Source organism: Platalea leucorodia, assembly GCF_965183815.1.
Source record: "Platalea leucorodia genome assembly, chromosome: 13".
Classification (NCBI taxonomy): Eukaryota; Metazoa; Chordata; class Aves; order Pelecaniformes; family Threskiornithidae; genus Platalea; species Platalea leucorodia.
In genome coordinates, this window is record NC_138835.1 from 2,693,049 (window position 1) to 2,710,354 (window position 17,306).

General features: G+C 39.7%; 1 protein-coding gene across 3 annotated transcripts in view; it reads right to left on the minus strand.

The window, feature by feature from the left end:
• The window catches only part of PREX1 (phosphatidylinositol-3,4,5-trisphosphate dependent Rac exchange factor 1), a 173,093-nt gene that overhangs the window by 34,787 nt on the left and 121,000 nt on the right, over positions 1-17,306 (minus strand). For all 3 annotated transcript variants that reach the window (XM_082325613.1, XM_082325612.1, XM_082325611.1), the window contains exons 13-16: positions 16,917-16,966; positions 12,504-12,579; positions 6,993-7,065; positions 5,503-5,645 (exon numbers count right to left, since the gene is read on the minus strand). In XM_082325613.1, coding sequence (XP_082181739.1) covers positions 5,503-5,645; positions 6,993-7,065; positions 12,504-12,579; positions 16,917-16,966 — 342 coding nt within the window. The remainder of the gene's footprint in view (positions 1-5,502; positions 5,646-6,992; positions 7,066-12,503; positions 12,580-16,916; positions 16,967-17,306) is intronic.

Here is a 17,306-nt window from a genome sequence, read left to right on the forward strand (position 1 = left end):
TTTTTTCTCTTCACATTTGGGATTAAATAGAAAATTTCTAGGATAGCTCTCCCATTCAATTCTCATTTTACATTTGAAGGGACTGTTCAGCTTCTTTCGTTGGATTTTGATAGCATATGTGAAAAGATATTTAAAAATTTGGGGGCTTTGATTTGCCAAACTTAGGAAGCCAGCAGCTACACAAACTTATGTGATCTTTTGGGTGCAGCTACCATTAGATGCACAAAGATCTTTTATATGCTATGATTTTTAATAACCTACCTTTCTCTGTTCATTAGTACTGCAAAAACGTATTGTTTGAAAGCAAAGAACGAAAATACTTTTAAGAAATCCCAAGTGCATCAACATCAGGAACTTTATCACCATGTTGTAAAGAAAGAAATCTCACATTCTGTATACCGATGCTCCTGTACTGGGGACACTCTCTTATGAAAAGGTAGACTATGGATAATATTCCAGATGCAATACTTGGAGAAGGCTATGATTCATTCTTTATTATAAAGTAGTAATACCTTGCAATGCCACAGCTGAACAGCATTCATCCCTAAGGAGTCCAAAGCAATTAACTAACTTGCTATCTACAAGAATTATTTCTGTGCCCCTGAAATCCAATCAGTTGTTTGAATGTAAGGCAGCAGCTGTTCAATCTTGAAAGACAACCACGTTAAAAAATGAGACCATATGAGAAATAAGCATGTTTAATCAAAACCAGAGGGCAAATGTAGTCTGAACATATTCAAAGAGAATTTTGGCAGAGATGGGTGGGGGGAGAGTGGGGAGAAGAAAAGCTATGCAAAGAATGGCCTATTACACCTCTATCTGTTACATTCATGAAGCATTTCTGGCATGTGGGTCACGATGCCCGTGTGGTCCCTCTCCATTTCTCCCCCTTTCCTGTACAAGGATGATTATGGAGTCAGAAAACGCTTGTGGCATGGGGATGCTCAGTGTCTATGAAGGAAGATTTGACAGATTTCCAGGAGAATGAAGTAGCCTGATGCTCAGCTACGGGGTAGCTTCCAGCATTGCATCATGCTAACGTCATGAGAGCACGACTTTAATGTAGAGGGTATAGCGTCCGGTTTACCCACCATGCTTGCTGATCCCTCCAACTGCATACACACAAAGGGCCTTGGGTTGGGCACCAAGATTCCCCCAGTGAAGGAGGTGAAGGAACTGGATCTATTTCACTCTTGGCAGCCTCCCCAGGCTGCTCCTACTGTTCATGCAGAAGCAGGAACTCTCGGCCTACACTCCTGGGGACATCAGCAGCAGCAGAGACAGCATAGGCAGATCAAGCACCGTTTCCTAAACCGGGGGCCAGGATGCACAGCCTTCTCTCACAGCCTTCCCTACAGGTCTCCACCATGAACTCTTCTCTGTTGGACACACTTGAACAGTCTGACTTGGTTAAGAATTTCTTAAGGAGCAGTGACTTATCAGATAATGTCAAGCCTGAATGCTTCACAAAACTGATGAGGTTTCTGTGGCCCTCAGCAGCATTCATTTGAAGAGAGCTATTTTCCTGCCACCTCATCTCCCAGGTTGCTCCAGTTTCTCCAGCCTTTCAAAAGTCCAAAGCTCTGGGGCACTAAAACAAAATTGGAAATGACAACATTTCTTTCCAATGAGAAGCGCCAAAATCTAAGCCATCCCTACGGCTATTATCCTTAAAGGTATGTTTTGCCACAGCAGCAAAATAGGCTTAATATATACAAAATGACTCGAAGTTTCTTCTGGTTTGTGAGCTCTGAAATGGAGCACTGAAATCGAACTGTTTATTCTGAACAGTGAAAGATTTACAGCCTAAAGGATGTTTTCACTTCTGAGTTCACTGTAATTTTCAGTATCCAAATCCACTCAAAGCCCTTATTTGGCCACCTACACCTGGATGATGGATGCCTCTTGTTACTGACTTGCCAGCCTGTCTCCTTGGGAGATCAGAAATCTCTAGAGGATGCGCTCTTATTAGTGGCTCTCTTCCCAGGGGTGTTTTAAATCAATGATTTGAATTCTCAAGCTACAACAGACTGTGGTACACCAGTGTAATGAAGAACAAAGGGAAATCTCTATTTTGCTCTCTCTCTGCTGGAATTTTGCAGAATTAGGTCATTTTATATTAGCACAACACACAAAAATAATTCTCCTGGAATGATTAAAGATGGAAGATATTTTTATTAAGGACCAAGTATGGCTTTATTTGAGTAATACAAATTACTACTATTTATTCATAGTTAGAATAGGAGAAATGTGTTCTATAGTTTTATAAGAATTTTAAGGTGAATGCTATGTTTATTGGATTAGCTGGTTTAAAACAGAGAAGACATGAACTCACATGATAATACTACCTATTATCTAAAAACTTGGCATCGAAGCGCTGAATCATAAGGACGCTTTCATTTTCAAAGCTGATTCTAGATGTCACAGCAGTAGCAAAGTCCTGTGGACTTTTAAAACCCAGGCAGCCCTGACTTCTGTGCGCAAACCATTGGCTTTCATTGCATATGCTACAGTACTCAGGCCCCTGCCTGAGCTGAGCCCCAGGACCTGCCACAGCCCTGGCTGTGCGCTGCAGCGGGACACGGCAACTGCGCTCTCCTGCAACTACTGCAACACACTACTGAGAATAAGAAATATGGGATACCCTGGAGGAATGTAGGAGATATCACAGGTCTGGAAAGTTGATGAGGTTTAGAATTACAGTCCGGATCTCCAGTCCAGCATGACAGTTTTGAGAATGCTACATACAACGTACACAAGCATCATCTTTATAAATCACTGGAGATGCTTTTCTTTTGAGATCAGATAAGTTATACACTAGAGTCTTCTGGGGAATCTAGCATTGTGTGGGCATTAAACCTGTTAGGCAACTTCGATGGAGGCCCATCTTTACAGGCAACTATCCTTCTCCGATATTCAGCTCCAAGCTACCGGCTCTAATTTCTGTTGTGGCTGGCTTGGGCTAACAACTAGAGGTGCTGATCACAAGTTAACAGCACACTGTGGTAACCAAGTCACAATGCTTGGAGTCAATCCAAAATCCAAATTCCCTTCAACTATGCAAAGAATGTTGTATATTTTTTCAGTTTCTCAAGATTTATGTCCTTCAATGAGAAACAATTGCACAAATAAACGAGTATTAAATTTTGTTTTAAGTGCATTTTTTCAGACCGAAAGCACTTTTTTCCTTGGCATTTCTAATGATATATTTGCCAAAGCTTCTGTTGTTTTCTGTTTTCAAGGGCAAGGTCTCCTGTGATAGAGCAAACTTAGATGAAGGGGGTGGGGGAAGCTGTCCATTAAACAGCTAGGATTTCATGGCAGTAGCAAAGCATGTTTCAAAAGCCAGTGCTGAGGAAATTCCATTAAACTTCCTATGGTGGGATCGGGGGATGGGAAGGATCAATGCCCTATCACGAGTGTAAAGAGGCAAGTAGTGAATGTTCCACAGACAGCAAAGCCTCAGGATTCCAGCTGCTCGTAATTGCTAAGCACAGAATAACACAGAAGTCAGACACAAATTTTTTGTGGATAAGTGTAATGCATTTACTGCACTGCTATTTGTGGGATCTTCTTTACAAACATTCAGGGGACTGCTAATTTATTTGTGAAAATGAGGGCAACTCATAACTTTCGCATGACTAATACTCGTTTGACAAAAATCTGTGCCCTCTAAGTAGGAGATTTCTTATTCAGCATGTGCTATTCATTTCAGATTGTTTACTTTTTGAGATGGGACTGTATTTTGACAGAGGCTGACTGAAGCGCTTCAGAACTACAATAATAGTACTATTAAAATTATTCCTGTTGCAAACATTTCAGTTACCAAATTATGGAGTGACTGGAAGGACCAATTAGGGATTATGATTAATCACTAGTAAACAGTCCATGGGCGAGGTTTGCTTGTTTGTTCTCTTTAGTGAATACTAATAAATGATTATTACATTAACAGAAAACAGAATCAAAGAACTTAAGCCCTCTTTTCACAGCTAACATATTACCGTTGTGAGTTTTGGCATTTTAACAGAAGTGCCTTGAACTGACAGAAAAAAAAGTGGAAGAGACTAGTCAATCTGTTTCCTCAAACTGTCTTGTCTTGATAAGGTGGAAAATTAAAAATACCTGAACAATGGCAGTTCCCACCAACTTCGATCAAACTGATCTCTGAGTCCTTGCAAATCACAATTACAAAAACCCCACGAAGTGCACCACCTTTTAGCTGCTTCCCTTTACCCAACATCTCTCCATGAGGATAATCATAACCTGACACTCCAGTCTCTGGCACTGGATGCATAGAGGAATAATTCTGAGGGACCATGGTGCTTTAAATATTACTTCTGGCCATTCAGACAAACACAGATTGGTTTCCTGGGAGACAAGACAACAGCGAGACAGTGAAGTTTGTGTGAACCACAGGAAAAATTTTCCCATATAATGGACCTCTGGATCTTTTCCAGCAATTCTGCTTTTGTAGTTTCTGACCCAAGTTTTTATCCTGCTCCTGCACTCTGCCAGTGGTCGAAGGGAGAAAAGGATGGGCCTGGAGCCGCTGGCAGTAAACAAGGATCTCAGAACAAAGAGTTTGCACCAGTCCAACTACCAAGTCCAAACAGCGTTAGAATAATCCCAGTGCAGTAAGGAATGTGATGGCATTTAGTGAGGTGGGAATCTGGAGATAACAGTAATGTTGCAAAAGCATGAACGTAAAGAACAGTATTTTTTGGAAAATGGTTTCCATAAACAAAGTAAAGCTGATACTTGATCCAGTCATGCAGGGCATATTCATATCACTTAGACAATGATGTCCCGAAATATCTGTGTTCTTATCGGTCTTTTAACCTGCATCTGAATCTATCTCATATATAAGGCTGTTTAAACTGTGTTTAAACTTAAACTGTGTTTAAACCTGATGGCAGAGCTTTCCCAAGATAGCAGTGCCCATTACTTTTCTCCTCCACCACACCAACACTGTGGTGCCTGCTCAGTGAACTCAAGAAACATATGGTGCCTGCTAAAACAACATCTCCAGCTCCCAGCTCACTTCCAGACTCTCTCAAGGGCCTCATGGGAACAGAAAGGGGCTGGGCTGTGAACTGGATGAAACGGTCGTATCTCCGAGTCTCCTCTTTTCTTGAGACCTATCAGAAATAGGCAGGAACTTGTGTGCATGCGTGCGTGCGTGCGTGCGTACGTGCGTGCGTGAGCTGTGAATCCAAAGCTCCCAGGTAGTGCAGGACGGTCACAGGCTAGAGAAGGGACCCTGCAACTTACAGATTTCCCTTGCGACACAGAATAAGCTATGTGGTCTGCCCAGCTAGAAAAGCCAGAGCTACAGGATTTGGAGCGCTACAGTGAAGTAGCTCAAGAATTAGTATTTATGCAGTGAAGAAAAGCCTATTCAATTTCAATTCTACTGTTATAATTTTCCTTCTCATTCTCCTCTAGCATAAAACAATATCAGTTTCACAGAAACATCAAGGTTTACATTAACATATTTCTTACCAGAAGACTCTTTGCCAGGATGTTTTCCACAAGCTTGAAGTCATTACGTAATTGTTTGCTCTTGGAACTGGTGCCTTCCATCTCCTCATCAGCATAAAAGCGGAAATATAAGGATTCATCCTTAAATTCACTTTTCTCCAGGACTGGAAACAATATATATGAAATACATACATGCATTTACACAGAGAAAGAAAGAGAGAAACAAAAAAGAAAGTTAAAGGAAATCCTAAACATTTCCCCAGTCTTTACAGAACAAAGACCAGATGCATCCCTACCCCAGCTATTCAGCTCTGTATTTTTAAGCTACTACTGTATTTTAGGGACATACTTTTCTTCACAGTGCACAGTAGCTCGTGACATGATGTTTGACCCCCCTGGCACGTAGAATGCATATAAAATGCAGGAGATCCTCTTGGAAGAAAGATGCTACTCAATACTTTATGCTCCTTTCCCATGTCAAAATTAATACAGTAAAACCATAAAAGGAGAAAAGAGGGGTAAAATGTCTGTTCAAAGGTAAGTGAGATGGCTAAATAGACTAAGGCTTTTCAACCTAAAAAGGAATTGAGAGGGAAATGAGATCTATAAAATTCTGGAAGGCGTGACAAAGTTCTTCACCACGTTTTCAAATACGAGACCTGGGGGCTTCAAATAAAAGCAGTAAGTGACAATTTTAAAATCTAAGGAACAACTTCTTCATTCAACATGTACTTGTGCAAAGGAACTCCTTGCCAAAGGATGCTATGAATGCCAAAAGTTCACACGGGCTCTAAACAGATCAAATTCTTCAAAGAAAAACAATTATTCTTACATTCTTACCAAGTACTATGCAAATTCTCTATTAGTTATTTACAATAATCTGCTCTCAAAAACCCTACTCAAAATATGGAAAACAAATGTTATTTATGACTAAAACTGCATGTTTCATTGGACAAACGATGTTTTACTTTTAGAACTTTGTATGTGCTATTTGATACTGATACAGATGTGGTTTGTTTACTTTCCCAGTTTAGCAGCAGCATCACTGAGGATGGCTGACGTCTAACTTGGCAATTTGGCACGTCAGGTTTGGAAGCTTCAGAGATTCAGCACTGAGGATTGTACTTGTTGTCCAAGAGGCAAGAAGTAGGCAATTTTACATTGTACCTGACATTTCTTGGTGATATTTCAGGACAGTACTTGGCTTGTGCATTGGTCTGATGGCTCTGTAAGAGATGCAGGGGAAAAACGCTCCCCTTCTAGCTTGTCTAATTGCTGTACGGCTCATTGTCACTATTAGCAAGGGGATTCACTTGGGAAGGTACCAGGCTTAGACATTTTGTGTAAGCTGGAAGACTGCTTTTTAGAAGGACCTGCTGGGATGCCTGCAATTGTATACATGTCAGCGTGTATGGCACAGCCTATAGAAAAGGGATTTTCATACAGTCAGCTAATCTGACTGAAGTAAGAGCTCCTTTAATTGGCTGTGGGAAGTAATATCGATGCATTACCATGATGCATGAAGCCATTATTGCAGAGTCCAACACCCAGTGCGACAGCTTCCTCCCGAGTCTGACAGTCTCCCTAGAAACAAGAGGATAAATATTACATCTCAGACAACTTCCTAAGCTAAATTATTCCCCTTCCCCACCGCATAGCTTGTGGCTCTGAAATTAGCAGGATGCTCTTTGTAGGGAACAATAGCAAGAAATTAAAATAGCTACCCCGTTGCCCAAATCCCATTCATTCCTATATATAGCAGCTCTTGCCTCCTACAGGAACTAGGAGGACAAAGACCAGGATTTTGGAAAGTAGCTGTTTAACCCACAAGGCGACATAATATTATCTCAATGTAACGACTTCTTATTTGCAATCATAGTGTCAGACTTCAGGACCCATTAGCCACAGACAATAAAACTCATTCTTAGAGAGAAGTTGAGAGATCTTATCTATATTCAACCAAAGGGAGAAAAATGTGAGTAAACCCAGTCTATGCGAACTCCAAAGGTCAGACTGGTTAAAACTGCAGTGGCATTCTTTTCTTACGCGGCAGAGCTACCAACAAAGGCTTCAGTTTCTCACAACCTGAAGCCCTGAGTGTAATATTTCAAAATAGGTTCCAAACGTGACTTGCAAATTTACAAATGTACCTGAAATGGCAGCATTAAGTTCTGCATCTACAATTCAGTTAAATACAAGAAATGCCTAGTTTTCTCTACATATCTGCTAATTTGCAGCCACAAGGGAAGCCTTTACAAACAAGCTGGTTGTACCTTTTAGGCAGACATAAGAGTTCTAAATAGTGCTGGTAAACATCAGATGAAAACCATTGTTAACACTGGTCACTTGATGCAAGATTACCTGCTTTCCAGTCCCAGACGGGCACAAGAGAACCTGGGATCTGCTATCTCACTAAGAGCAGTTGGTCAGCTCATTCCAGCGGGTAGGGGACCTGCTGCTTTGGCAGAGGAGCAGCTTCAGCATATTACTTTCAGTCCTGCTAAGTTAGAAGCTGTGTCCTGCCCAAGTATTACACCTTCTTGTTTCCCCTCCATCTGGAGAACTAGATATTCTGAAGCTCTAGCAGCAGCAGCAGAGTAGCGTACTGACTTTGTTAAAAGCAAACCAGCTTGCAGACCGAGAGCCCTCTGATCTTGTCAGCACAACATCCGTCCTACCTCAAGTCCTACTAAGAAGAGCAGTAGCGATTTGCCAGGCAAATACTGGCAAAGAACATCGCTATGGTGTAAAGATACTTTTTAAATACAGGATAAAACGGGATCAGCTCTTGCCAATCAGCAGCACTACTGGCTCTTGAAGAGCCTTTCTGAGAGGAAAAAAAAAGGCATGACATTTACAAATTAAGAACTAAATACTGTTGCCTTGGTAGGAAAAAGACCGAGGCAGTTCTGGAGGAACTGCATGATTATGTAATCACACGAGGAAAGCCAAGAAAAGGGCTTTAATAAACCTGAAGTTTAACTTTTACTATAAACTAATTTAAAACCTTCGTAAGTCTTTCCTCATTTTCAACATCCTGTCATGAGACAATTCTCAACACTCACTTTGTGTTACTTTATGGGATAAACGGGTAGTTTATTTTACAGAGGCTGGGACTTAAAAATCTAATTTATTCTTTCAATTGTAAATAAACTGGAGGAGAAATGCCTTCTAATGTTACTCTTTTAACCTTTAAGTAATCTACTTTTGTTTTAGGCAACAAAATCTTTGTGTAGGAAGGCTCTAAACCAGACTTGGCTACTCGTGATGATGTTAACTTGGCCTCAAAACATTCCCCTAGCAAAACAACATTCTCTAATTATAAAATATAACTTAAAATAGAACATTTCAGTTCACCTGTAAGTACTTCTAAATGTTATGTAGCAATTTGTCCAAATACAATGAAAGCAGTAACAGAAATCTTAAGAAAAAAGAACCACTTACAATCAACAATCTTGACAGAATGTGTCTCTCATAACGTTTTCATACAGAAATTGGATGTGAAACTAGATACATTAGTTTTGACAAGATAATTTAGGTTTATTCGAAGACAATCACTGAATTTGAGTCAGCAGAATTATAGAAACAGTTTACAGTCAGTACCACACTGAAGAATCATGTCCAGAGCACACTATTGTTATTACTATTACTATTGCCACCATTACTATTATTATTATTGTTGTCTAGTTCTGGTAAGGATGTGATGCCTAAAGCCCTAATCGTGGTCCATGGCTGATTGCTTTGAGATGCATAAGCCCAGCAATTAAGATGGTTTCTGACCTAGATTGTTTACAACCCACATGTAGGAGAAAAGAAAGCAGATGAACACAGATAAGTTAAGAACAGCAACTAAACCACTTTTAAATATTTTGCTGATATCATGGAAAAGGAGAGTTTTAAGATTATGAAGTGCTCCTTCCAAGTGAGAAAGAAGCCTAAGGTAATGCAATGCACAGAGGTGCAATATATACTGCAATAGAAAGAGGGGATGGATGGATGGGTGGATGGATGGATGGATGAACGGAAAGAGATAAGAGAGCCACTGGAGCAAAAGAGCTAAAGAATCTTACCAGCAGGTTTCTACTTTGCATTTGTCCCTTTACTTTCTTTCTACCTTTTACAAAATTGCCATTTTAAGTTTCTTAGACCTAGGACTGGGGATTCAACTGGTAGTGTTTTATCACAGATCATTTCTGGAGGTCTGGATATAAATCTTCAGCCAGATGACAAAAGTACTGTTTTCGTGGCAGTGCAGCCTTTTAGTGCACCCTCAGTAGCACCTAAGATTCTGTGAAGTACAAGACCTCTGACATTTATAAGTGAAGTCTGTGTTCCTCTTTGTTCTCAGCCTACCGGCAGTGGGAGAAAAATTAGGTTGTAAAATGAAGTTAAAAAGGTCCAAAATCAATGAAAGAATGAGCCTCTTCCCTTCAAGGATTATCCCTAAATATATATAGGGACCATACTATAATTCACAGACACTTTCAGTCTAAATCCATGGATATAGATCAGATATTTCTCCTTTGAGGCTCTGACTGCTGAAACCATTTCTCTGTTACATTCAAAGGGTCACTAAAGTAATGCCTACGGAGAACTCTAATGCAGCATTACTTTTTCCAGGATTTGACTTTGTGCCTCTAGAAGAGGCATAAACACTTCCATCTCCAGTTAGCACTTACGCTCATATGTGCTTCTCTCCACCATCATACTTAGTGCTTTATTTTAGTGTCTCATGCACAACTTGCCTAAGACATACTACAGGGAGAACTGCAGTAAGATCCAACTATTCTGAAGAGCTATAAACAGTAAAAAGACATCAAGCAAAGTCAGCATTAAACCTCCAAGTCATTAGGAAATCCCTTGACCATTCTCTCTCACATGCAAAAACTCCCTCGTAGCGAATAATCCGTGCTAGCATATCACAGGGCACTTATCAATAAACCTGACAGGCAGAGATGCTCAGCTCCTGCAGACCCCTGATGTCTACAGAGCCACAAATGCACTGCACATCTAATAATACAGCTCTTAATGCCCATCCATTCCCGGACTCTGAGCGCACACAATACATAGGAGATAATAACATACATCACATTTGAATACAACTGTTCAAATGCACACAAGATTAAGCCTCGTTGACGACCCAACTTATCTCTTGTCAGAATTATAATAGCCAACAATTTCCAGGTAGGAGGATCAGGGTACAAAATACAGTTGATGCTGTTTGATTATAAAAAAAGTTCTTACTCTTTTGCTCTGTTCAGTCTTACGAATATTTGTACAGGTCAAGGAAATGAAAACCAGCTTTCTCATTAGGGAGGGCTCCCACTGGCATTTATAGTCTAAATTGCAAACAGAAATAAGAGAGACTATCCTTCAAGACAGTCATCCCTATGCCACTAAATCTAACAGAAACAATAGTCCTCACTTTTTTTTTGTGCACTAGTTCTAAACTAAAGTCATGATGCAAACTGATTCTCAGAAACAGAAATATAACAGGTAGTTATCAGACCAGACACCACCCCCAAGATTTTCAAGAACAGATGCCTAAAGTTAAACTGAAAGGTAGATATTTGAGCAGTTAAATAAATGCACTACTCTGCAAAAAGCTGAGTGTTTATTAGCTCCCACTAAAATCTCGTTAGCTAATATGGCCAAAGTATGAATGGTTGCTAGAAAATACTTCAATCTAGTATGAAAATTCCAAGTGAACCCCCATGAAAATGACTCTTTGTAAGGATCTACGAGCAAAGATTGATTTAGCCACATAGACAGGAATTCATCTAAGTCATAGACAGTGATTTAAATGTTTAACAATGTTCCCCTTCAACTGAGCACAGAAAAAATTTCCCTCATCTTTGCATCTGTTTACATGTATGTATGCATACATATACACAATATAAATTACAGAGCCTTCTGTATCTCCATATCTGGCTTTAGTACATTCTGGTTCCATCTTAATGTAAAGTTCAGTAAACAGGAGAACTAACAGCCAGATTTACCTACCAGAATGAAGAAAAATGGGGAAGGAAATGGGCTACCTTTTCCAGACCACGAGCTGATGTTTTACCTTGCTATCTGAGTCCGTCTGCCTACAGCTCTATGATTAACTATTATATTGGCCGGATTAGCCTGATTACATCTCTCTTCTTTGGCCAAAGCAGACTTTTTTTTTCCCCTCAGCTTTCCATAAATAAGACCCCATTAAATCACATGTAACTGATATGACAACCTCAGTACTAATACCCTTGCTCTCCTCTATGCTCTTAACAGGAAAACAATTGACTACTCCATTCTCATCCAGTTATTTGGCACAGAATAACCTTAAATCATATCAAACTTATTAATGTAGGAGGATGTCAAATGCAATTGCAGGAAACATTTCTGAAGGACAACATCCCTGCTTGTCAGGCTTGATTCTCATTCAAACTAGCCTCCCTTTATGTTATTTTGGCAGTATAGGACTTAATGTGACTGTGAACCAGACCATAATTTAAGACAAAACCAGAATGTGCATTTGAGTCTATGATAGTGAGCACAATGGCACACTCTCCCTTTAGATTGCTTTAGACTATCAAAGCTAAATTTTTAATTTCCCAAGCTACAGGCTCTTCTCCGTAATTACAAGGCAAATGTGGGGCAACTACAATTCCTAAAGACAATGGTGTAGTTGTTGGTGTAAAACTCTAGATTAATTTTTCAATAAAATTGTACCACATCTATACAAGATTAAATGAGATCAACATTGCTTTAAATGTCTTCAGAAAATCACAACAAATAGAAAAGATCCCCGAGAACAGCCAGTTCGCCACTCCTAGGGCTAGCAAAGGACTTTCTTCCTCTTTATGCTGCCAAATAATAAGTTTTCACCAAATGAACAATAACAGAAAGTATAACATTTTAAGTTCAAAGAATCAGAATATGTTTAATTATGTTCTCTAGATAAATGTGTTTTATTTACTTTTAAATGGAACTGAAAAATTAAGCTACTTGTCAAAGACAGCAGTATCTTAGAATTTTCTTACCTGTGCAATAAGCCAATCCACTAGTTTACTTGCAGGGATCACTGATTTGTAGGTCTTTAGGTGGTAGTCACGGTCTCTAATTAAGAAAGAGAATTCAGGGAAAATCAGGAAAAAAGGTAAACATTTATTTTACACTCTAAACCTACATATACTATTGTGACCTACTATTATGAAGTTGAGAAAAGAAGAAGAATTTTAGATGGGGGAAAAAAAAAAAAAGGAGACTCCCAGCTACAAATAAATAAGATAAAGAATAGGAAGCAATATCCTTTTTCTGTAGAAGAAAGGACTAGTTTCTAAACTTTTCTAACAACTTGAATTAGGAAGATATTTCGGATCAATACAGAGAAGTGTTATTTCAAATTTCTCTAGATGTTGTTTCAAGCCATCTTCAGATTGCTCATATTCCTGCCAGAGGCAACCAGGTCTTTTCAGAGATGTACTAAGCTGCTTCTTTAACTCAGGTTAGAACATTGCCACCATCGGTCCTGTTGAAAATCACATTCTTCTGGCTGGAAGTCATCTTCTAGTTTCCATCCTAAATACATTCATGTCCAGTTTCCGTCTATGGGCTCAGTGCCAGCCCTATCTATAAGCTTAAATGGTCCTTCTCTAGTCTTTACCCATCAGTGTATTCATAGACAGTGACCCTACATATTCCCTCTGTGCCCCCTTTTTCTTAGGCTCACTGAATTAAGCACGTTCTAGCCTACTCTGCCAAGAGAGATTTTCCTGATTCTCTGCATCTGTTCAGATTTTACTTCCTTTAGCAAAATGTCACAGAGTAACCAGATACAAATAGAGTACACAGTGTTCTTTTATGGCATTAGATAATTTCAGCCATTGTAAATAAAAAAAGAAGTGTTGTATTTAGGTCTTGTAACACAACTTGCACCATCTCACACACAGCCCTTGTAGAGAGCAGCACTGTTCCTGAAATAAGGAAAAGAAACCCTATTGTAACTTGCTGCATTTAGCAGTTTTCTTCCATTCCTCTTCTCAGAGCCATGGAGATAATTGATGTTTTTAGTCTTTCATAAAATACTTCTAAAGAATTTTGATACAAATATAAGAGGACTATGTGGCTTAGGACATTGGGCTCTAACACCTTTCACCTCCAGGTCACTGGATTTAATCCAGCTCATGAGAGAATGAAAAGCTCTTTCCATTTTAAGGCTGTTTACTGGCTCGTGTGAAATAAATTTGGTGGTCTTGATCCAGTTCCTAGTTCCACATCACAAAAGCCATTACCACAATTAATTTGCATTAATTGGCTCCCTCTTGTTGAGAGCCTCAGTAGAGAGGCCAAATGCTGAATGGCTACGAAGAATTAATTCCTCTCTCACCCTTGGAGGTGGTCCTTCTATTTCAAGCTTGAGGTCCACTGGCATGACTGTGGAAGGAGACTTTCACAGCCACTGTGACTGTTTTACAGTCCGGATGTATCTATACGGCAGCTCAAGAGAGACTTTATTCTTCAGTTCTGTCAAATCAATCTCTTTCATGAGCACCACACCATTTGATATTTCCTTTTTTCTAAAAATCTAAAATCAAACCACCATCTAAAATTCATCCCACTCACGTTTTCCTTTTACTAACCATCTACAGATACAAATATGTTGTGACTGGCTTTTGCAAATAAAGGCAGCAGAAATGCCTGTGTGTTTGCAGAATGCGGGGTGTGAGAAATTAGAAAGGGAAGCAGGACTTTCAGAACTCGGGAAAAAAAAACAAAACCAAACCCCCAAACTGACAGCATTTCCAGAAATATGTGTCCTCAGAACAAAAACTTTCCTCATAGTGCTTACACACATTTTTTGACTTGTCTTCCAGTAATGTGCTAAACCCAGCACAAAACTGTGGGAGTTTTCTGGGCAGTTTTTCCCTCTCACACTCTTATCTCAAGAAAATGTGCTTTTGAGATGTCAGAAAAATAAAGCAAAGCATCAAAATATCGAGTATTAATGAGTAGGGGTTTTCAGATTGTGAGAAGCGACTCCCAACATTTTAATACAGATGCTGACAGAGCTAGAGTTTTGAATACGCTGGCATCAGCATCTTGGTCCAAGGCCCAGTCTTTCACTGGTCGTAGTTAAATGCTTGTCAGGATGAATATTTCAACATTAGTTCACTGACTTTCCCCCCCATTTCAATCTCGCCTGAACAAGAGTAGAGCATGAAGCATAGAACGTTATCCAGAACCATGAGTTGCAGGTGAATAGTCAAATATAGACGTGGGAACCACTGAAATTTTGGCAGAACCTTGCCGCCTCACAGAAACTACAGGAATATAAGTTTCTTCACAGGGTCTAGCCCTTCTACGCACTGAAGTATTGTCCATCACGTATAAGCGTGAGCAGGTTCTCCCACCCTCGCAACTTCCCCCAAGTAGATCAGAGACATATTCAGAACCTTCTCTATATCTAAGATTTTTCAAAACGTTTCACTTTTTATGTATCATCTCCCAAAGTAGCACGCTTTGTTTCCAGTGGGGTATATCATCTTATCCTCAAAGTACATCAGTGTCACAGTTTACTTGAAGAAAATTATAAAGGCAAAGGCTACATGGGAAACTCCCAGGTTTCCAAGGAAGACAACTAAGCAAAATTACGTTCCAAGGTTGCCAACAAAATAATTGAATTTTGAACTTTATGATTCCTCCAGATCCTCTTGGCACAAGCACCTGCTACTCCAAGCAGTTTTGCTGATTTTCTAGATGGAAGGTTGCACCAGAAAAGTAGGCCTCATCAACCTCGCTAGCATGATTGCAGGGATCAGCAGTCTGAAGATGCCAGATAAAGCAGTTGTCCAGAGGCACAGCAGAAAGTAATAGGCTTTGCACAACTAACTTGGCTAAAAGCTAGCTCCTTTAGGCTAACGTTAGGCTTCTCAGAGGCAAAAAGACATGATAAGAAGACATGAATGGATGACAGCCTAGGAGATTCCGTTTTCTAACAGGGACATAAAAGGAAGAGTGAGTAGGAAAGAGAACGTGGCAAAAAGAGCCTGAACATACTGAGAATGTTAAGTCTGTCCAGAAGGATCCTAAAACTTGCTGTCACTAACACAGATTAATCCTGATATGAGAAGATTCTCCAGCTGGGATTCTATTACAAAAATAGCACATTGATAAAACACCACAAGGCAGGCCTATGGTAGTTATTTTGTCCTTCTTGATTCCCTAAAGCCTAAGCCTACATCCCTTTCAGTTTGTGGGTACCCTGAGGTCAGTGAAATGTTTTCAGCTTCACTGACCAGTATTCCTACTCTGCATGCGAATTGCCATCTTAAGGGGTAAAATGTGTATGTGCAAATACACACATGCATGTACATAGCCACCTTGCCTACCACGGGCTGCATCACGCTTTCCTGCTCTCTCATACCCTTTAGGCCAACTGAAATCTGTACTATTGTAGAATGGCTATTCTGGGAAAAAACAGAGATCTAATTAGGCAAATTTATGACTGATGAACTGTAACTATCTTTGCTGCTCCTTTTAGCATGACAATGACATCTCTCAGTGAAACATCTGCTGTACAACTCAGGGACAAGAGGTCAGTTTTGTTGAATTTGGGACTCCAGCCATGCCCATCAGAGGTTTTTTTTCTTCCTCATCAGTTTTTTGTATGTAAAAATGAAGTTCTCCTAAGTGAAAATGCCTAATTTTCAATCATAAACACCTAAACAGAACACCTACATGGCTCAGAGTGGTTTACATTACAGGCCAGAAAAGTTCATCTGATGTCACAGTAAGGCAACAACATCTGAAAATCATCTCCTGGGATCTGGGAAGAGAGTCAACTAGTGCTTGCAGATTATCTCAATTCTTTAGCATTTATTTATACAGAGCTAAGTTCTGAAGATTCCATCCAAAATTTTCAGGCTTTTTTCAAATTACAGCTTCAGGTTTTATTCCACTTCAGATTGGCTTTTGTATGTTTAGGGTGCTTTGAATGAAAGAATCCTGGCATCACATTGGAATCTGTTTACATCACTTTAGCATCTGTTTACATTTTCTACAACCCAAATAATACAGCAGCTACAATCACACTGCACAATCTGCCCTGAATCAGTAGTAGTCACTTATTAATCACGCCCACTTTAACTCACAGCAAATGCCAGAGTAAACAAATAAACTTGTGTCATGCTAACAGCTCTCATGAACTGATAGAGGAAGCAAATGTCAGGAAGACTTTAATGCTAGCCTTTCTGTCTCCCAGAACCCAGTTCCAACACCCTCCAGCAGAAGTACAACTACAGATCTAAACTGCGGAGACAGAAGGGTAGTAAAACAGCCAAGAAAATGCAAAAAATTACTGTTTATAATGAGAAAGAAGAAAGGTCAATAGTAACATGTCATCCTTTTAACAAAGCCAGATAATACACACAAGGGGATCATGAAGGTGAACTTACTTTACCACTGGAGTATATAGGCAGTGTAGTCGGCAGTAGAGCCTCACACCCTGAAGAAGGAGAGATGCATGGTATTATCAGTTTTTTCCTTTTCAAAGAAACATTGACTAGCTAAAGTTAGCAAAACCTGGACACTGATGTCTCGGCTGGAATTATCTATTGATTAACTGTTTTTCAAAACAGTTTCCTTATCCTCTCTGTCAAACATACTTTCTTCTTTCCCTGCCTCCAGAAGCAAAAAAAAAATCTGTTCTTTTATCTCTAATCACCTCCATTCCAGCATTTTCTCCATTAATCCTTCCTCACAATTAACCCATGAACTGATCTCCATAAGAAGAAATCCAATTTATTAAAAGGTATATGGGCAGATATGGGATCAACAGAAATCAT